Here is a 21,790-nt window from a genome sequence, read left to right as displayed (position 1 = left end):
AATTTTTATTTAGATACTTCAATAGTTCAAAAAGTCATGCAAAAAAAAAAAATGTACAGGAAAAAAAAACGATTCTCATTAAATAAAATAGGCTAAAATATTCCATAAATGGTATTATTAATTTAAATATTTTAAAATTATTGAAACCTTAAAAATTTGAAAAATTATTATTAAATGAAATATTAGGGATGAGCATAATGCTTGTGATAAATCACCCTGTATATTTTCATTACGCGTACATATGTTGACTTTAGACTCAACAATATACCGATTTGTGAATTCTTTTAAGTTGAAAAAACAATCAATTTGAGCGTGAAATTGAAAAATAAGAAAAACATATAATAATGGATATAATATATACATGTATTACGGCTATGGGCTATTGTAAATAGCTTTTGTATTACAATATTAATTGTTAATTCTGTCTCAGAGATCACATTAAATAATAAAAATAACAGTATAAAAGAATTTATAATTCGATGAATATCATAGGCGCACATAAGGGGTGGGGTACTAGGGGGTGCTTGCACCCACAGGTCTGATTCACCCCCAGTCTAAATACTGCATTCAAAGCACAATATATTATGTTGAGTTGAATAGGTACCTGAAGATATTCAAATTATAAGCAATATGTCATTTATAGATTAAATTTATGGATTATAATATTTTCGAGAATATTTTGCTTATTATAATTTATATATATCTAAATATTAAAGTATTATAACTTATAAGTGTAAACAGTTTTTTTTTATGATTTTATTTAGATTATTAGACATTAATTTAAGTTATTTTTTCAAAGTAATACTATTGAGTATAGATAGTATCTATACTATCTATACTTAATGGTAATATCTATTTAAATAAATTAAAATATTATTTTAGACTTTAAAAAAATGGATTTTTTAAAACACTTTCAAATTTTCCATAAAATATGTTTTAGAAAGTTAGGAAACATTTGTCAAATTGGGTAATAGGATGTAAGGTGTTAGTGTTATTTAAGCACTGCCACTTTATTGACTGATTCTAAATATTATTGTTATAATTATTATAATATACTAAAAGTAGAAGACTAAACACTTCAATGTTTTGGTAGTGAAGATTTAGATACCTACATAATTATTTTTGGTTTTATTATGGACGGTTGGTAATAATTGAAATAATACACCTCAGTATTTTAGATTTGGAGTGAAGCGAGGAATGTATTGGTTTTACAATGATGTTTATTTATTTTTATTTTTTATCCTGGAAACACTTTTTTCCTCCTAAACTTGCTCAAAAGTACCAAGTGTAGCATCTTTTCTGAAAGGTAATGTTCTTGAGCTGGTACTTTAAAGAGGTCATTTTTCGATTTTCGAAACGGTACTCGAAATAAAAGCGGTTAAAAGAGAAAAACGTACGATTTCACGATTTTATAATATTAAATAATTACGGACGACGTTTTCTACCAGAAATATTGCTTCAAATGAAAAATGACAAGATGCCTTTTTTTTGTATTTTGGATTTTGATCCTTACGATTTAAAGTTCAGAAACATTACAGTATATAATATAATAAATAATTATTAATGAAATTAAATACACAAATAAAATTTTGTAATTAATTATTTTAAATAATTATATTGTTAAACAAAAATTGAAAAAATCAATGAAAATATACAAATAAAAAGCGCTGTATGTAGCATGTACAATGATAACAAATCATTACTTATCACATTTCTTAAAGTTATTATAAATAATCAAGTCATGGTATTACTTTGTACTTGTTATTGTTTTATTACTACAAAAATAATGATGTTTGTGGTAATGTATAACCGAAAAATGTGAATGTGGACGCGAAAACCACACCTATAGTTATACGTATGTACTGCATACGTAATGGGTTAATGGGTAACTAAATGGGGGAGGGGGCTTTGAGAGTCCTGAAAAAAATCCATAGTTATGACCAGCTAGAATAGATTAACATTTAAAGCGTTATTTGCATACATTTGTTGTAAAAATATTATTGCCGCGGAGTGTGCTAAAAATTCTCTCGAGTTTTTATATATATATATATAAGCCAAAACACGGTTTTGAGTTTTGGTCATATTTTATTGTTTATTTATTTAAGTTTACATTTTGTTTTTTCAGGATAAAAATAATATTATTTATCTGTGTTTTGTACAATATTTAATCTATATTTAAATATATCCGGTATCGTTTTTCCGACATTTTATCACGTCCATTATTGGCGTCAGATATTCTGAACTTTTACAACTATTTGTTTGCTATGATTTGGAATGTGATTTTTTTAAAATTTGCTTGGAAATCATTAGACGCGGTATAGTGTAGACAACATGAACAAAACATTGTATCATACTTTGACAGATATTTCAATATCTGCTCGCGGTGTAGCTATTTCTTGAATAGGTCAGAGCATTTCGACGCCCGTAGAAAATTCAAAACAAATTATAATATGTAAAATTGAGATAACAATTGATATATATTTTTTTTAAAACAACGGAGAATTTAATTCGCGTATGTACACTTTAATTCGCGAACTATATTTACACTGTTAACGAATTGACGGAAAGCTATGCGTGCTCCGAATTCTGGAGTAGGCGCCTCTCATAACGACCCTTCGTAGTCTTACAATAGCGATACGAACAATAATTGCACATCGCATTATAATATACTCGTTTGTCGTTATTGAAATCTGTTCGTCATCACACACACACACACACACCACACACACACACACACCCACACACACATTTACACACAATGAATTATAGTATTATGCATGCGATATTATGTAATACGCGTCACTGCAATCGTGTAATTATTTACGTCTCTCTCGTATTATTATACGTACACGAAATTAATTTACGAGCCTGACAATAATTCCTACAGCATATATTATAACGTACACCTCGGCGGCGAAACGTTTCGTATAGTGTTCATTAGTATATAATATTATAATATTTACAACACACACACACACGCACACTATACAACCGATCACCCGCGCACCGGCGGCGGCAATAATAATTCAATTAACGCCACGCGTATACGGGCGGTCGATTGTACAGGTAGGAAGTAACTCTACTCTCCGGCCAACTCGACGCGTTTCAATAATAATAATAATATAAAATCGCTGTCCCTACGCACATTATCTCTCGTACCCATATGTATTATAATATGACGTTCGGTCGACCACGTCATCATCAATCACGTCATAATATTATCGTGTGGTCAGTGTATACCGACTATACGCATATGTGTACACGGACGGTTATCGCGAGTACAATAGGGGTGCGTCTCGCTTATAAACCGTTTTATATTATAATATCGTATGCCGGGGGCGGCCAAACAGTCGATCGCGGACGAAAAAACGTTAGAATTTATTTTTAGGACCACGCCGCGCCCCCATTGTGTTTCTTAATAATCATACATATAGTTATTCAAAACAATAAAAACGATTTTCCGCGGAAGTCGATCCACAGTGGTGAAGTATAATTTGTAGTAGATCGTGACCGAAAAGAGTTTGGCCACCCCTGTACTATGTATATCATTATCATATTGTACGAACGAGGCCGAGTGTACGATTCCGAATCGCGCGTCATAAATCCGTCCGGAACGCGTATGTGCAGTGCTGTGACGTTTTGCCCGGTAATGTTTTATGTGATATGATAATATTGCAGCCGTGTACGATATCTACACCTGTATAAAATATAATATATATATTGTTTTCTGAGTATTACTATTATATATCCGGAAACATAAAAGGCTCTTTACCCCGTTATAATCGGTTTATATCGCCGCTGGTTAAGTCGCATATATATACGTACACACCCACATAACCCATCCGAATCGTGTATTATACCTGTACCATTCGTTCCATATACAGTTCCACCTCGTATATATAATAATACGTGTATTGTGCATGTACGTAGATATACACGATGGCGGTCGTAAGGGCAACTCGTACACGATCTACAACCCCTTTCTCGCGTCTACGTTTACGTGTAGTTTTGTATAGCCCGACGTTTTCTTCTGCCGATGCCGATCCGACTTTACAGCGCACCTGTTGCCATATTATGTGTGTGGGATTATATTATAAATATATACTTTTTTTTTTATGCGAGCATTGCAGCGGTGTATTATATAATCCTCTTGTGAGGAGCACGAATGACGAAGAAAATATAATAATAATATAAACACCTCGATTTTATAGTCGCAATAAATTTCATCGATGATGGGTTTTTTTTCACGATTTTTAGACGGAAATCCGACACCAAACGACCGTGTGTACAGTTTTTACAAAAATTGTGGCCGAGATCGTCACAACCTTTCCACTCTCTACTTTATATACGCTAGACGTCCATATAGGAGGCGCACATCCAATCTAAACTATGGGACTCGCGGGAGTGCTACAATTTTTACTTCTAAATGGCCAAATGGCCGAAACTCCCCCTCCCTGAACAACCGCATAAACACAATTTTATATAGTTTATAGCTGGACGTATAGCGTAATTTGAAAAAAAGTTTTCGTTCTCAAACGTTTTATTAAAATATATTGAATATGTTTATTTTAGTATAAGGTACAATAAGTAAACGTTATTTGACTGTAATGCTGTCTACTGACGCGATCAGTCACAAAACGCATATAATTGCTTATTTCGCGGTCAATTCCACTAAGGCAGTTTGTTATTTTTTTTTAATTATTACGATATTACACAGATATTAAAAAATAATTTGTTATACAATAATATATTAATTTATAAAAATCGTATTTATTTAGAATATATCTATAACTTTGGTTTAGAGTAAACGCGGGAGAAGTGTATGGTATACGTATATGACTTTAGGGGAGGCGTTATATCTAAAGACCACATGGCGCCCACACGTGTGTACCATTGAAGTAAAGTCCTCTCGCCTCGGGCGTATATGCTAATTAACTGCGTCCAATATATTTTGAATATCGTGATGTATATACTGTAAATATGTTGTGCATCACATCTCTGTGCTTTGATCTAAACTTCGTGTGCACAGTGTTCGGTTTGAACCGGCATCCGTGACGTGCAGAGAACGTAGGTTTGGCGTTGGCACCGCGAGAACCGCAATGCGGACGCCTTCGACGTGGAGTGCGAGTAAATAATATTACAACGATACGCGTACGGATATTATACTTACGACGCTGCTATATTTCATCCTACCGAAGATCTCGTTGCGTGGGGGGGTGGCGGTAATAATGACATTATTATCACGACGATGTGCCAGCTTCGAACACAATCCTATAAACATTATAGTATCGTGCCCGCTACATTTACATGATGTTTGTTATGTAAATATCGTGCGGGTCAAGTTTCGGCCGGCAGCGGCGGCGGTGGTGGCGACGGTCCGCTACTGGCGATCCGACAAAACACACGCACTCGTACCTATTAGGTGGGTATAATTTGGTGATTTTTCGGGCGAGCAGTCGTGACATATAGAGCAATTATAAATTATAATTCGTCCGCGGTCGATGAATAAATTACGTCAGGGCAAACGGCCGTAATCCTTTTGACGGGACGGCTTGTAAATAATTGTCAAACCCGAAGTCCGGTAAAAAGTACCGCGACCGCCGTCTATACACGACTACGCGGTGTGTTATTGTATACCGCACCTGCATAACGCACGTCAATACGATTTTGGTTCGTAACGAAGTTCGTAGGTACATTTTTAGATTTCGTGCTCATAAATCGAAGTAGGTATGTATAACGATATGTTTTATTCGTGTGAGTTCTTTTAATCGTGTATTCTATCCTTATGAAATGTTATGTGACAATAAATTTTCCGCGAGAAAATCAACGTGTTTTGCGGATAACCACCATATTATTATTATCGTGTGAAAACAGAAAGCACCCGTCACCTTTCCCCGGAAACGGTTTTATTTTCCGATGGTAGGTATAATATTATACAAGCCCCTATATGTGTTTTACACCAACACGTTATGTTTGTATAATGATATGTACCTATATCAAAGTACAAACGACGATCGTTGCAGAACCAATTACTTTATTCTACACGGCGATTTGATGAAACGCGATGGGACTATACCGTAATATGAACTTGTCAGCCGTCGCTATTAAATAATACATCACCGTAAATTTACCGTTATACAAATACATCAATTTAAATAAACAAATGTATAACGCTCTGCGTGTACTACCGCTCCGGTTGTAAAAACCACTTGCAAACTTTTCGCTTTTTCAAATCGTGAGTACCTACCTGCGAGTTTTTATTAATAATAATTGCGCATTCGAAGGGAAAGAAGTTTCGGGTCGGTATCCGTCGTCTATACCTATATCGAAACGATTATTATATGGTAGAAGTTGCTTTTTTTTTATCCTCTAATACATTTCAATAGATAATCGAACGCCATTGCGTGCGCGTGTGGTGTTAGTAGTATGTATACGCCATGTACGCGTAGCTACGCACCGTAAAATTCTACTGTTGGCAATTTCGGGTAATAAACATATTTTTTCTAACAATTCAATGATACTATAAAGTTTTCAGTTCAAATGATGATTTGTTTGCGCAAATTTGTTGAAACATATTTCATTGGACTGTCAGCCGTATATAATAAGCGATGACGGTTTTATTTTACCCTGCTCTCTTCTTTTTGTTAAACGAGATTAAGCTGCTGTTGCATGACATGCACGAAACCGAAACATTGTTCCGAAAATAACATTGAGTCTTTCGTGTATTGTCCGAGATACAAATTGCGTTCTTTACTTTTCCTCTGCAAAAATTATAACTGTTTTAGCTTGTAAACTTTATTACTCTGTTACGCGTCAGCTGCAGTATGAGCTATAACGAACGATACATATTACCGCCGCCGTGCATGTAGTTTTCTGTAATATTATGTTATATATATATATAGTTTCCTTAAAAAGCGTTACTGACAAAGTTTTGATTTATTATTATACAGCGACGAAGGTTTTCAATTTCAGCAATTATAACGACGCGTATGTCTGTGATTATAATATTATACGAGTGTTGACTCTATATGCCTCTTTGCATATTATATTCACTATGTAGTAGCTACCACTTACCCGGTGGAGATTCATTTCAATTGTTATAGAATATTAACTGTACACGATAAATGTTTGTTGGTTTACTAAAAAAAATTTTATTTACAGCGTGCAATCGAACTTATTATGGAGATGTTGGAAAAACGTACGAATTCGAATTACATCGCCCAAAACCCGACAAATTACCATTCATCTGCTTTATAAAGCTCGTTGCGCCAGGTCATCGTTTGGGAGATTTAATACAAGTAAGAATATTTAATAAATATTTTTAACTTCATATATAATAGCACAGTCGGATATACTTTAATTTTATATATAATTAAATTATTAAAATAAGAAGATCTAAATTCCCAATTTGAAATTCAATATATGCAGAATGGTTTTTTTTTTTTAACTAACACTCATTTTATAAAAAAAATATTAATATCTGAAAAGATTTTTTTAGGTTGTTTGAAGTTACTATAAAATAATATTTTTTTCACTATTTTTTATCGTCATAGAGTTTTGAGTTTTATTTTTTTATATGACAGTATACATTAAGTTTCATATTAACAGAATGTGTTTCTGAGAACTTCAATGCACGAAAATTGAATTTTTAACAAGTACGAGTAGATGATAAGATAATATTTAAAATTTAGATGAGAAAAATAGAGGTCATATAGCAGGGATGGCGAACATTTTTGTACCCGCTTGTGATATAAAAAAAATTTTTAGATTTTATTTTCCCTGCGTGTCAACTAATTTCATGATCCTTTTTTAAACTTAAAAAAAAATTTACATTCGATAAATGTTGACAGTTACTGCGTGTGTCACTAAAATAGCATGCACGTGTCATAGGTTCGCGTCTCTGACATATAGATTTGGTTAGTTTAAGTAAAAAATTTTAATTTTATTCTAACATGTTGTATAGTGATTTAAAATATAGTTATATTATCTGAAATACACTTGGGGATGATCTACAATTTAAATAACTAGGTACTTAAATACTATTTATACTAAAGTTATACATTTTTATGTTTATAAATTATAATAATATTATCATATACTGCCTTTCGTTATAATATATTATAATATATAAATCTAATGTAAGTATATACCTATAATATTATTTATAAATTAATAATTAATAAATGTAATTTTAGAGGTAGGGAAGTACTGAATTAATTTGAAGAAAAACAATTATCATCCAAATGGAAATAAGTTTTAACAAATATTAAACCATGTAGATTATGTAAATTTGAAATTATTCAAGTATTATCCTTGGGATAAATAATATTTTAGCATAATGTCAATGGCAGTACTATAAGTTATTCAATTCAGCTATAAATCCACTTGAAGAGATAAAGTGGATAAATTTTACTTTTATAACGGAAAATTCAATAATGTGAATTGAATAATCGTATTAATGTATTATATGAATTGTATTCACTATGCTAGAAACCAGAGTGATATCAATATTAAATACAAAACTCGCTTATCCAATTAGCGAAACACATAATATGTTTAGTCATTCTAACGCAGTGACATAAATTAGATTGTTAAATGCAGCATAATATATTATATTATGCAGCACATAATTTGATAATTAATAGGCTGTAAACATTTATCGTTTTAATAAGTTGACATACTTATCATAAGAATAGAGAAGATTAACCGTGAAATAGTACAAAGATGTTTGAGAATCATCAAAAATGAACATCAAATTATTTACTTATGTGGCATGGCATTGAGCAATCATATTATCATAAAAAAACGTATATTATGTTGTAAGATTATAATCTATTTAACTATTAACAATCGATATCGAATATTAAAGTTTAAATTGTATATTAATTATGGTACATATCAAACAGAAATCATAGAAAATAATTTTAAATAATAGTTGTATTAGTATTAGTTTTACAATATTTTGATATTTTATATTACTCTGTGGACTTATGAGTGAGTACTATAATAGTATACAGTAGCTAATAGCTATAGTTTATTTTATATTTAAGACAATAACATGCATGTTATAAATGACAATTCTGAATTCTATTACATCTGTACCTATTCGAAAAATAAATCAATTTAGGAAAAATATATTTATTCGTATATATTATAAAATTTTTTTTTGTGTTGGAGTTAAACTGTATTTATACTTATTGTGATACGGTTTTGTTGTATTTGAATAAAAACAATTTATTATTTAATGGATGTTTTAATATCTAGAAAAATCAACGTTTCAATTTTGAGTAATAAAATACAACTGTTTTTGTTCACAGATCATATCTGTACTTCAATTTATATTTTTGACGAATCAGTTTTATTTCATTAGCCTTATTTAATTGAACAATAAATTTCAATAAATTACTTTCAAATTTTATAAAAAATACTGATTACAAAACCTACAATATAATACATTGTTAATACTTAATAAAATACAGTGAAATAGTACCAATCATTTGTTTTTCTGAGATTGATTTTATAATAATATTAATTTAAATTTAATATAAATAATTGCGAAATCAATGGTGCGGATTCTGAGGCTAACTTTGATTTTCTCAATAGTTACTTAAATATAAAAATAAATTGTCGGCATCTGTTAAAAAGTACTGAATAAACGTGGGTAGGCGGTTTAACTGAATTCAGCTCAGATTAATTTTTCTCATGAAATGATTTATTATTAAATTGCTTTCAAGTATACGCCCAATAGATTTTCGTTAAAAAAACGAAATACAATTAAATAAGTAAAAAATAGATTAGAAAATTTTCAAATGTTTTTAATCAGCTTTTTGAGGATATTAAATTTGTTTTTAATTTAAAATTTTGATTACTGTTTCTAAAAATTAAAGACAAATATCAATAAACAAATTGTTTAGTATTAAATCATTTTAATGTTTTAAATTAATTATTAGTGAAAGACATAAACAGTTAGTCAGTGTATAATAATAATGATATGATATAATATTTTAAAATTATATTTATAAATACTTTGCGAAGAGAACAAAATGGGATAAGTAATATAAATTATGTGCGATAGTGATATCGATCAATGTTAATGTCCCAGAAAATAAAACGGTCCGTGCCAATTTTACTTCTGTGAAAGAAGACGTGTAATACATATGTATGTTGTATTATAATATATTCGGAAGAACGAACTTCCATTTTGTGAACATTGAATGTTGATAACGCTGTGGACGGATATTTGTTTTTGGTTGGCCAACACTGTTACACAAATGAAACTAAAGAAAAAATCATTTTAGAATTTTTTTTTCTTTTTTAATTCAAAGTTTAAAGTTCAACAAAAATACAATTTCAATTTAAGATAGTACCAAATCGTAAGTGAATAACGTGTATTTCATTCAAGGTTATACTTTTGTATTCGTATAAATGGTTACAATGCTTTTGTGTATTTTACGTTTCTAAAAATTACTTCAATTTATTAATGAAATATAAATTATATCTAAATAATTATCAATAAGTCTATTAGAGTTGACAAACCGATTTGATTGTAAACTCTAAACATTTGAATTTGAATTTTTACACTTATAGTGGTGTTAGATATATAACTTCAAAAATCTTTGAATTAAAAGAAGTAAGATTTATAAGTAATATAAATTATTTGATAATTTGAAATTATTTTTTTTCTCGCAGTTAATATGTTACAATAGTTTTTATAGACTAATAAATTTAATATTATCATTAATCTATTCAACGGTTTATTTTCTCTATACTTCTAAATTATTTTTTATGTAGAAGTAGATATATCAACATATTTTAACTAACGTTAACCCGTTTCAATATTATTAACCCGTCGTAAATCTCGTAAAGTTCTTCAAAAGTCTGGCAATGAAGGAAAAGTTTCTCAGCACTACCTATACATATAATCTAACTTCTAAATTCCAGTAGCTATTATACCTAGTGACAAAGTGTATTAAAGTTTTTTTTTTTTTTTTTATCGAGAAAAACGCATCACAGTGCTCTAACGGTTCAACTAGAGAAGGCGGAAAAAAATGGCTGTGTCTCCCTTTAACTAACCCCTTAGGATCCACTTTACACTTTACATTACTTAGAATATAATAGTAAGGGAATCTGGGCCACAGTTCATTCTCAAATGTCTGAATCAATTACAATTTTTAAAATATTTATTTTTTTCTGTTGGCACAATGGTAGACCGATTTTTTTTTCTACGAATAAATACATAAATAATAATAATAAATATTTTATGATATATTTTTTCTTTGTAATTAAATAAAATCATTGATTGTAACAATAATCATGAATTAATTTAGAGTCAAATAGTCATTGATGTAGTTGATATTTTATATTGCTGGTGATGAATGGTTTATACTTGTTAATTTTAGAGTAGCGGTACCGAAAGAGGCGTGAAGTCATCTGCTTAGTAACTTAAAAAAAAAACAAATTAATAATAATATTCGATAAAATAAAAATTATTAAGTGCTACATACGTTTCAATAAAATTATTTAAATAATAACTATTGTATACATTTGCAATTAAAAAAAAAAATATTGCCATTCAACTTTCAATTATTTAAAATTGTATTTATTTACACTTGACATAATTTTTTCTCTATACTATACTTTGATGTATTTTTAAAAGCCGTTATTATTATTTATTAATACTTATCTATAATAGTATTGTAGGTATTATATGAAAATCCTATTTATAAAAAATATTGACAATATAATAATATAATAATATTGTAATATTAGACGACGTGCTAACGGAAAATGGCAGTTATGTACCTAAAATGCCTATCCATTACGCCGTCTGATCATAATAATATTAAAATTGTATTATTGAAATACGTTGACGCTTTTAATAAATTATATAATTAATTTATTGCTGTTTGAACTAAATACGTATAATATGATTTTGCATATTTCAATAATTATTATAAAAAATGGCTATATAATAAAATTTACTATTAGGTTATTAAAACTTATAGGTTTAAAAAAAAAAACGTGAAATAGGTATATCAAATTTATAATAACAAATATTTAAATTAATAATGGTGAAACAATTCAGTTGCTTATTAGATGAAACTAAAAATATTTTATACCTAGTATATGTCTGTTACTTACAGACTTAAATTATTGTGTGTTGTTATATTACAGTGAATATAACAACGATTTTACCAATTATCAATTTTAAAGGGGCAAGAATATTATCTAGAGAATTGCATAGGTCTTCATTAAATTTTAAGCGAGTTTTGCAAAAGCTTACATAGTTATATTAATTCACTTTGGAATTAATGTTTCAATAAAAGACTATGAGTTGATTCATCTAACCTAGACCGTCCTACCTTAAAATTTTATAACGGTTCAATTTACTTTAATATTAAATCTAACATCAGAAAGTGTATTCTATACTGGACGAAAATTGGCTGTGTTGCATGTTTTTATTGAAAAACACATACAACATAATATTATGTCTGTTGACCTTTAATAAAGTTATCTAATCTATTCAAACATCAGCTGAACAAGTACATCGAATACTAAATATGTCGTCACTTAATAGTGTTAGGAAACGTTTCCTTCGTGTACTATATCGCTACCGAACACCAATATCCAATAATTTACGTTATTATGTGGTTTATCGCGCAGGTGACTTTGGACAGTTTCACAATCGGACGGTTCGCTTCGTACACGAACGCCGGCTGTCCAGACGGCGACCTGCACATCACCGAATCGGACAGGCCGGCCGTTTCGGGAGGCTGGTGCGGCACGTCTTGGGCGCCGGCCCACTACTACAGCGAGACGAATTCCATCACGCTGCTGGTCCGGTTGTTCACGCTGTCCAGTCTGGACAACACAGGTTACAACTTCGACTTCCGACTGGGCTACAAAATGCTGAACCGGAACCGCGCGGTCGTCCGGTACGGAGAGCAAAAAATGTTTGCAAGTAAGTCATCGCCGCTATGATTGATCCCCGTAGTAGTCAAACGACCTGGGCCGACTGTGATTGAGAATTTGATATTTGAAAAAAGCCGCGAAAAATCTTGACGTTTCGTAATGTACAACATACATAACAGCTGATGTTATCTGCATGACTTAAATTCGCTGAAAGCTGCGATACACGAATTCGTGTCACGGATTTTTTCAATGTCACCACGCGCTTGAAACATTATATCAAGTACCCGTTTTATTTAAATTTTTAGGCCGGAAACGTCCTTGAAAAACGACCAGAAAACTTTAAATTAAAATAACCTCGGAAAATGTGACAGAATAAATCAAATTAACTTAGCTATTAGTACAGGGTTCGTTTGATATTTCGAATTTCGTAATCGAAAATAATACGACGACAATTTTTTTCACAATCAAACGTAGTAGATAATTGTCGATTACTAATTGATTTGTAAATATCCAGTTGAATATAAGAACAAATTTAAAGATAAATTAATATATGAATGTACAAGGCAAGAATCTACGAATACATTTTTTATCGATAAAGTACAAAATGTATTTACTTATGTTTAATACATATATACATTACACTGAAAAAAAATCTTAAATGTGTAAACAGTTCATATTAAAAAAATCAAATAAAAATTACATATTAAACTGAATCAGTTTTACGGTGTAGTAAATTTTTTTAGTTTGCATATTAGCATTTTGTAGCACAATGCTGTACATGTATAAAAAAAAATGTTGAAAAAATTATGTCTATACATATCTATTATTATGTTCGAGCGAACGTGCTTTAAATCGCTCTCGCTGAGAATTCTGAAATATTTACGATAATATTATATCCCCGAGACCACACTTATGTGGGTGGATGGGTCACGTATGTGGCGTTAGTTCGCATATTATTAATCGGAAAAGGTGTGTTGCGTATTACCGTCGTAACTCGCTCAAATCCAGTGCACTACATCCCACGCAGACGATTATTAAAACATTTAAAACGGCTAATAACAATATTGTATACACAAACGAGCGGGGGTCTTAACACGACGAGGTTCAACTAAATCTACAGAAACGCGATGTGCGTAGATATACAGACTTTTACTATCAATGAATTCAAAACGGCAGTCAATTTCAGCTATAAAAAACATATTCCATTTAAAATATAAGAATTATGCATAAACAGGTACCGTAAAAACGATAGTTAAACGTAGTTTCGTTGTACACATTTTTATTACTGTCCATTAAAACTTTCCGTACATGTTAACTTTTTAATTAACTTAAATTATTTATGGCTTGTACGTATTAGCGAATTAATTATTACAAACTATTATGGTAATTCTGAATTTATAGTTGTTGGAACGGCAATCTACCTTGCAATGCCAAACTGGCAAAACCAATATTGGTAGATAAAATGCTAAATATATATCAACAGCCAATTTTTACATAACTATTGTTACTTACTATAATTATTCATCTTATTGCAATTCTCATTAGGGGTATAGTCGAAACAAAATGTGTATACCTACGAGTTACGGCATTATGTCGTACGTAAACATAGTAAAAGTATACGTAAATATTTAAAAAAGTTATAATAAACAGACATGCGTTTGTGTGAATTTTCGCGTAGGTGTAGTGTGTATATAAGAATTTATAAATATTTATGTATATTGTACTGTGCAAACATTGAAAAATGATATCCAAAAGTTTTGATGGAAACCTATCAGTTCTATTTTATATCCAAGAGATATTCAACCAAAGTTTCATTATTTTTATGGCGCGTCCTAATGAAATATGTCAAAAGTGTTAGGACGGTGACTTTTTTAATTGTTAAATTTGACGTAAAATATGTAATATATACTTTAATTATAAATTGTATTAGATAGGCGTGTAAAACTTGTGCGCAATACTGAAATATTATGTTAAGTAAGTATATTTGTAATTTCTATACTTTAGATAATATTACATTAATATTATAAAAATAACATTCTGAAAAACAAAACTATTTTATTAGTCGAAAATACTAGAAATAACATTATGATAACTTCGTGAAATTATTTTTTGTGAACCATAAGCCTATAATTATATAATATTTTAGATATTGAGCGAAGCGGTGAGTGTTACTTATGCTTTGATTTTCAAAAATGGGTGTGATTTTGGATATAAAATTATATCTAGTCTACATACTGTGTAGAGGTCAAACTCAAAAATTTCCAGTACTTATTTTTATAATCGAGAAAAAGAAACAACGAATTAAGAAAAACGGGAACTTTTACGCTAATCCAGTTTTTGATAAAATCGATTTTATTTATTTGATGTAATTCAAACACGAATAACAATGAAACCAAATGTTTATATTATCATTTTAATTAAAGGATGAACTTTTCGAGTTCTTTAAGTTTATTTTCTATAAATGTCAATAAAACATTATTTGTTCCGTCACAATTCACAACAATTTAATAAAACGTTCTAAAAAAGTAATTTTTATATTATCTTTATAAAAAATATTAAAAAATATATGGACAATAATTTTTAATAAACATTTTAAATTCAAATTTGTAAAAATTACTTAAATAACTTTAATAGTTATATCAAAAAACATATCACTCGATGCTATAGGCTATGACAGTCTCCACTTAAAATCGTTTTTCGTATACAATAATATATCATTGAATTCAAATTCTATACACATATTATTATAGTGACCCATTTAACACCTAATATACAACAGACCGGTATCCTCTTACCTACCTTTTTCTATAGTTTTCTCATCTGTAGTCTATACTTAAAATTACAAAATCGATGTAGGAAATTTCTTGTTTTTTGGTTCGACGAAATATAATTATAATTCGCCTGCAGCAGTTCAATATATTTTTACGGTATATATTTTTTTTATCGGAATTCAGTATTTATTATTAAATTCTTTACGCATAGTGTACATGACCCGGTACGAAACATTTATTTATAAATTACTATACCATGAAATAATATAGTTTGTGTACCTCGGGTCAAATTAAATGAATTAACTCAAATAGAATTATTTGCATCGTAACACAAGGCACACACTCTCATTGCTAAAATAATGGAAAGATATATAAGTTTCACCAACCCTCTACCCTCTACCCACTAAAGCAAACATGTGCGTGTTATATTTTCTCGAATAATTAGTGGAAATTACAGTTCAGTCTGTGTACCTAAATTTATGTTATACATTTCAGAGTTTTTGTGAAATCTATGTTTTTGTTTTTTTTTAAATAAATTTATCGTTCAGAAAATAAAGACTAATCAATTAATTTAATTTAATTTTGTTCACTTCCCGCGACAGAACAAATTTAAATGTTCGTTATTTTTTTTTTGCTAATAATTGATTCGAATTTTAACCGAGTTCAGGACTGTTAAAGTGGTAAAAAAAAATCTTTTACAAAATTCAGACCAAATCTCTTTAGCCTTCTCGGAAAAACTAAAAAGAATTGCGTACTTATTGTTTGCGAAAAAATTGTTGAAAGAGCAGACCGAGGAAATGCACATAGCTAAATATATAACAAGATGCTGCGCAGATCGTCGTTGTCACCCTCCCTGATCGCCATTTCCACTTCAACCTATCAGCCATCACCACTCGATATACTACAATTTAAATTGTTTTAACTACGACAATATATACTTTAGGGTTATGTTCAAACCGTCCCTCAAAATATTTCAAAAAATACTTTCGGTACATGTCCCAGAACCTACAGAATATGTTGTGTACTATTATGCCCGCGCATAACAACGTTATTGATTGCTGTGTAAGTAAAAATACGCCTACTCGTACGGGGAAGGGGTGTATAGATGGTTTAAAAAAAAATTCATGTCGTTCGAGTGCACGCCCAATTATTTATATTCATATTCATGCGGTGCGTCTGAAAACAACTTAACGTGCTTCATATTATTATGTAGGTCTGCATTCTCGTATAGAGATTTTTTTTTAATCTTATGTAGGTAGATTGTTTTTCTCTTTCACATGACTAATTTTATGCTACTTCAATCACCGACAAATAGCTGTACCTACATTGACATGTTTTTTTTCTTGCTAAAATAACAATATGCAACTATGATAATTATTTGATCCTTCAACTGTGTAATTGTATGTTAGCCGGTGATTTCATAATATACATTACATTAAAGTACCTAATACATTAAAATTTTAAGTTGTTTTACTTAGACAAAGATCTAGACATATTTTATAACATTATATAATATATTATATACAAAATATAGTAATATTATACCTATTTAGAATACAAAAGTATAGCCGAGTCGAGAGATAAATAAAAATAAATTCGAATTATGTCTTTTTCTAGTTAAATACTAACTAATATTCCTTAAATATATAGTTATTTATATAAACACATTAGCGGAAATAAAAAAAAACTGTGAAATAAGAGTTATGATGGCTTTCAATTTATCGTGACTATATAGCATATACATTAATTTTCATGAACATTGATTATAACGTGGAAATAGTTTCTAGGTTTACCTACCTATGTAATGGACATACATTAAATCCATCCTATGAAATAGAAACCATTATTTTACACTTAGCGTAATTTTTAATATGTCAATCTCTTATAAGTAATAATTGTCGATTTAGAAAATTTGCCTTATTGTGAACAAAACAATCTTCTATTTGGTTTGTATTAAATATATATATTTTTACTAGCATTCATTATTAAACAACGGATACAGTTTTTATTAAATTAATATTTTTATTTATTTTGTTTTTCTTCTCTAAATTCTAAATAGAATAGTATCTCATCATTTTTTTTTTCTAGACCATAAAATTTAATTATGTATATTATAATAGTAGGTAATAAACGTATAAATAAGATGTAATATAAACAGTGAACTGCGCAATACTACAATTAAATATTTGTTATTGGAAAAATTAGTTTATCATTTTTATGCATAAAAATACACAGCAGACATCAGTGTCAATACTATTTAAGTACATTTTACCGCGTGTACCTACATAAATTATTTAAAATGTTTTTTTTCTCTAAATATAATATTGTACACGTTTACAATGTCAAATAAGTCGTCGTCACGTTTTACTGTATTTGTATTCCAGTCGTAAAGGCAATAAAGGTATGTACAAAAAATAAAACGGAAGAATTAATATGTTTAATCAATTATTACTGACATTCACATTTCATTTGTCATATGTAATTATATACCACTACTATATTATATAGAGGTTACTGTAAAATTGAAATAGTACATAATTATATGTATCATATCTATGTATATACTATATGTACAATGTAAATTGTACACTATATAGTATACACTATACACCAAAAAAAATAAATAAGTGTAATTTAGTAAAACGAGTGATGCATAGTGGCATAGTGCAATGTCGTTTAGTCAAAGCTATTAAAATCGTTTTAAATGCTCAGTTAAATAAATAAAAGTCGATGACATTTTTAATAAAATCATCAACTAAATGTAATTATAAGTATTAACATAATTTTCAAAATTATAATAAATTATTTGACTGTACAGTTTTGTACGACAAGCATTCAACTATAACTCTATAAGCATAATTAACTCATGTCTGTCAAGTAAAAAAAAAATTAACGAACCATTTCTCAGGACATTTTATAATAAATATATGGATAGGTATTTATTACTGTTATATAAAGCGCAATATTTAGACACGTCAAACCGTAATATAGATATAAATAAGTATAGTATAGGTAACCAATATTTGACGTCAACTTAATGGGTCTTAGGAGCTGTCAGAAGTGATTATGAATGATTAACGTGCACGTACGTAACTTAAATAAAAATAAGGGTGCAATCGTTACCCCATAAACATGAATTTAAGCTTGATAAGTTATGAATAAAGATTATATTTGAGAAATATTGTAGAAGAATACGAATTAATTAACATGCAGTACTTATTAAAGTGATTTAGATGTAATGAAAAGTGAGATGAAACTTGATGACACACGCTAACATACGCGTTATGTGTTTATAAAATAACAATAAGTACTTAAATGAGACAAACAACATCGTACAGGTTAAATGATAATAATTATTTTGCACTGGCCGTTTTCTCTGAACAGTGAATATACAACTATACGAGATTAGATTTTTAAATAGTAAAGTTTACGCGATCCGTGAGTATTTTGAAAATAATTTAAATTTACAATTTTACTTAATAGTATACGTTTTAAACGGTTAACAGTAGATTGACAATACATTGTGACCGTGAAAATTAAAAGAGTGTATGATGTGAATGTGCATAAGAGACTTATAAAGGGTATTATACTTCAGTTTTTTTAAAGGTTAACTTTATTTTCTACTTAATAAACTTGATTGTATGTAATTATTATACAAGTACGTATTCATGACATTCATAAAAAACGTGCCGGAAAAAACTCAATTTTGACAAGTAATGTACACAAGTTTAAATAAAAGATAATAATAATACAGCTTATCTTAATTAATAAAAGTACCTACCAACCACATTTTAAGAGTATTATCAATTATGTATAAATTATAAAACAAATAAAAATAATACAACCTTGATGTATATGGATTAAATTAATAAAAAATGATGTCAATAAATTAAAATTAATTATTTTTCTTAGCGTAAATTTAAGTAAAAATAAATATTGAATTACCTACCTTACTTAAATTACTATATTGAAGTTGATAAATGTAAACAAAATTATTATTATACCATTACAAATTATTTATGTTTATTAATAAATTGGGTGGTTTCTTTTGTGAATATAAAGTAATACAATACAATGTAACACAATTTTTTTTAAATATTTAGGTAAATTTAAAATGAGATTAAAGGTAATAAACGATAATTAACAATAAAATATACAAGAGATTTTATATTTATACGAATTTCAGGTTTTAACTGTTACGTATATCGATGGATTATTTTATTATTATTTTGAATTTTCATTACAAAATGTTTATAATATAACAGTTTTTTTTATCACGAAAAATATTTTTCTATTGTTTTTGCTGAACATATATATGTATGCCTATTCAGAATATTCTAATTTGATTCTATTAGGGCTGACGATAACGATGAATTATCTCGTCTTTCAACTTTATTGTTCATATATCTATTATGATTATAATAACCACAATACAATACTAAACGCTGTATCTCATCAATCATAGTGATCGGACTTCTATAGCATTAACCTCATCATTAGATTCGCTTTAAATGTTGAAGAGACCAAAATCAAATAACCCATTAAAGTTTTCGCGTATTATTTAAACATAACATCAAGCCCGACATTTTTCTGAATCATTTTTGTAATAGTTAAGGAACTACTTATCCAATTTCAATTTTATATATTTTTATATTTTAAATATAGCGATGAATGCTTTGATTTTCCAATTATATAAAGTATATTTTTGTGATTCTTTTCCAATTTTAATTTGTTGGATTACTGAAACTGCTACAATCTTCAATCGTCAACTACGTATACTACAGGGGCATAGTTTTAATTATTTGAAAGGTTTGCTAAAAATTAAATAGAGAAATATTTTTTATTCTGTTAGGTATAGGTAATTAAAAATATATTAATCATAGGGATTCGAAACTTTTCCTCCATTATGTGTAATATTATTCTCTAAATACAATGGTATTTACAAAATGTTAAAACTAATTTCAAACTATTTATACCACGATCTTATTTACACCATTCTTCTGTACGTTGATAAGTTAATAAAAATAATTATTATTTATATACAATATAAAATGTACCAAGGTTTTGGCAAAAATTAGTCAAACCTACCGTTTTATTTGTACTATAGTGAAACTTTCATATTATAACAAACTTTCATTCAGCAACATTTTCTATTTAACGAATTACTTTTAAGAACCATGACTTTCATTGTTAATCATGCGTTAATTCTATTTAACAAATCCCTTTATAATACGGATTTTTTCTCCATAAGACCTCGTTAAATAGAAGTTTCACAGTAATAGTAATATAACTAGTATAATTAAATGTTAGAACTTCCTTGGAAATAGATTTCCATCATTTCCACTCAGAATCGTTTTTCGTATGTAAGACGATTTATTATTGGATTCAAATTAAACACATATATTATAGTTACCTCAAATTGCCTTCTATACTATACAGCAAAGCAGCTTTTCCAGGTTTTTGAATTAAATTTTTAGTAAAAAGTCTGATTAATGAGAAAAAAAATGTTGGCAGTATTATTGTAATGTAATACAGTACTGCTCGTTCAATTGTCAAAGTAAACTTCGGACTATTTGAATAACTTGCCATTAGTGCATATACATAACTAGATCAAACAATGTTTAAGAAATCTGTGTCAGTGAATTCAAAACGTTCCTTCTATCCGTTTAATGTGCGCAAAATGATAAATACCATTAAATTCACTCGGGAAATTACCCAATGACAGCAAATGTGTAGTGTTTAACAGACGTTCAAAAACCTAACACGCAATAATTTATCCGTTTACATTTAGTTATATGTACATATTTATTTTAAAACAGAAACATATAATGTAATAATAGGTTGGTACTCGTATATGTAGTAAACCACTTAGACGTATTTCCATTTTACGTTTTCTATTTGTTTTATTAATTTAACAATATAATATGTTTTGATTGTTAAGCAAAAATATTCAAACGTTATGCATAAATTCATAATATGTATTCATATCGCAATCTGAATGTTTTTGCATATTTTTAAACAGTGTTTAATATTTATGTATTCAAATCTCTAATTGATTGAGTAGACTTCAAGAAAATTTTTTTTTTACTTCAAATGAATACGAATTA

The 21,790-nt window shown here is 28.9% G+C and overlaps 1 protein-coding gene across 1 annotated transcript in view; it reads left to right on the top strand.

Moving 5' to 3' along the window:
• The window catches only part of LOC114126624 (uncharacterized), a 50,980-nt gene that overhangs the window by 9,386 nt on the left and 19,804 nt on the right, over positions 1-21,790 (top strand). Inside the window, 2 exon segments of the mRNA XM_027990618.2 lie at positions 7,162-7,298; positions 12,664-12,961. Of these exon segments, the coding sequence (XP_027846419.2) occupies positions 7,162-7,298; positions 12,664-12,961 (435 nt within the window).

The sequence above is a fragment of the Aphis gossypii genome, chromosome 1, assembly GCF_020184175.1.
Source record: "Aphis gossypii isolate Hap1 chromosome 1, ASM2018417v2, whole genome shotgun sequence".
Lineage (NCBI taxonomy): Eukaryota > Metazoa > Arthropoda > Insecta > Hemiptera > Aphididae > Aphis > Aphis gossypii.
The sequence above is the reverse complement of the archived record's forward strand: the minus strand, read 5'-3'. Positions and strand labels throughout refer to the sequence as shown.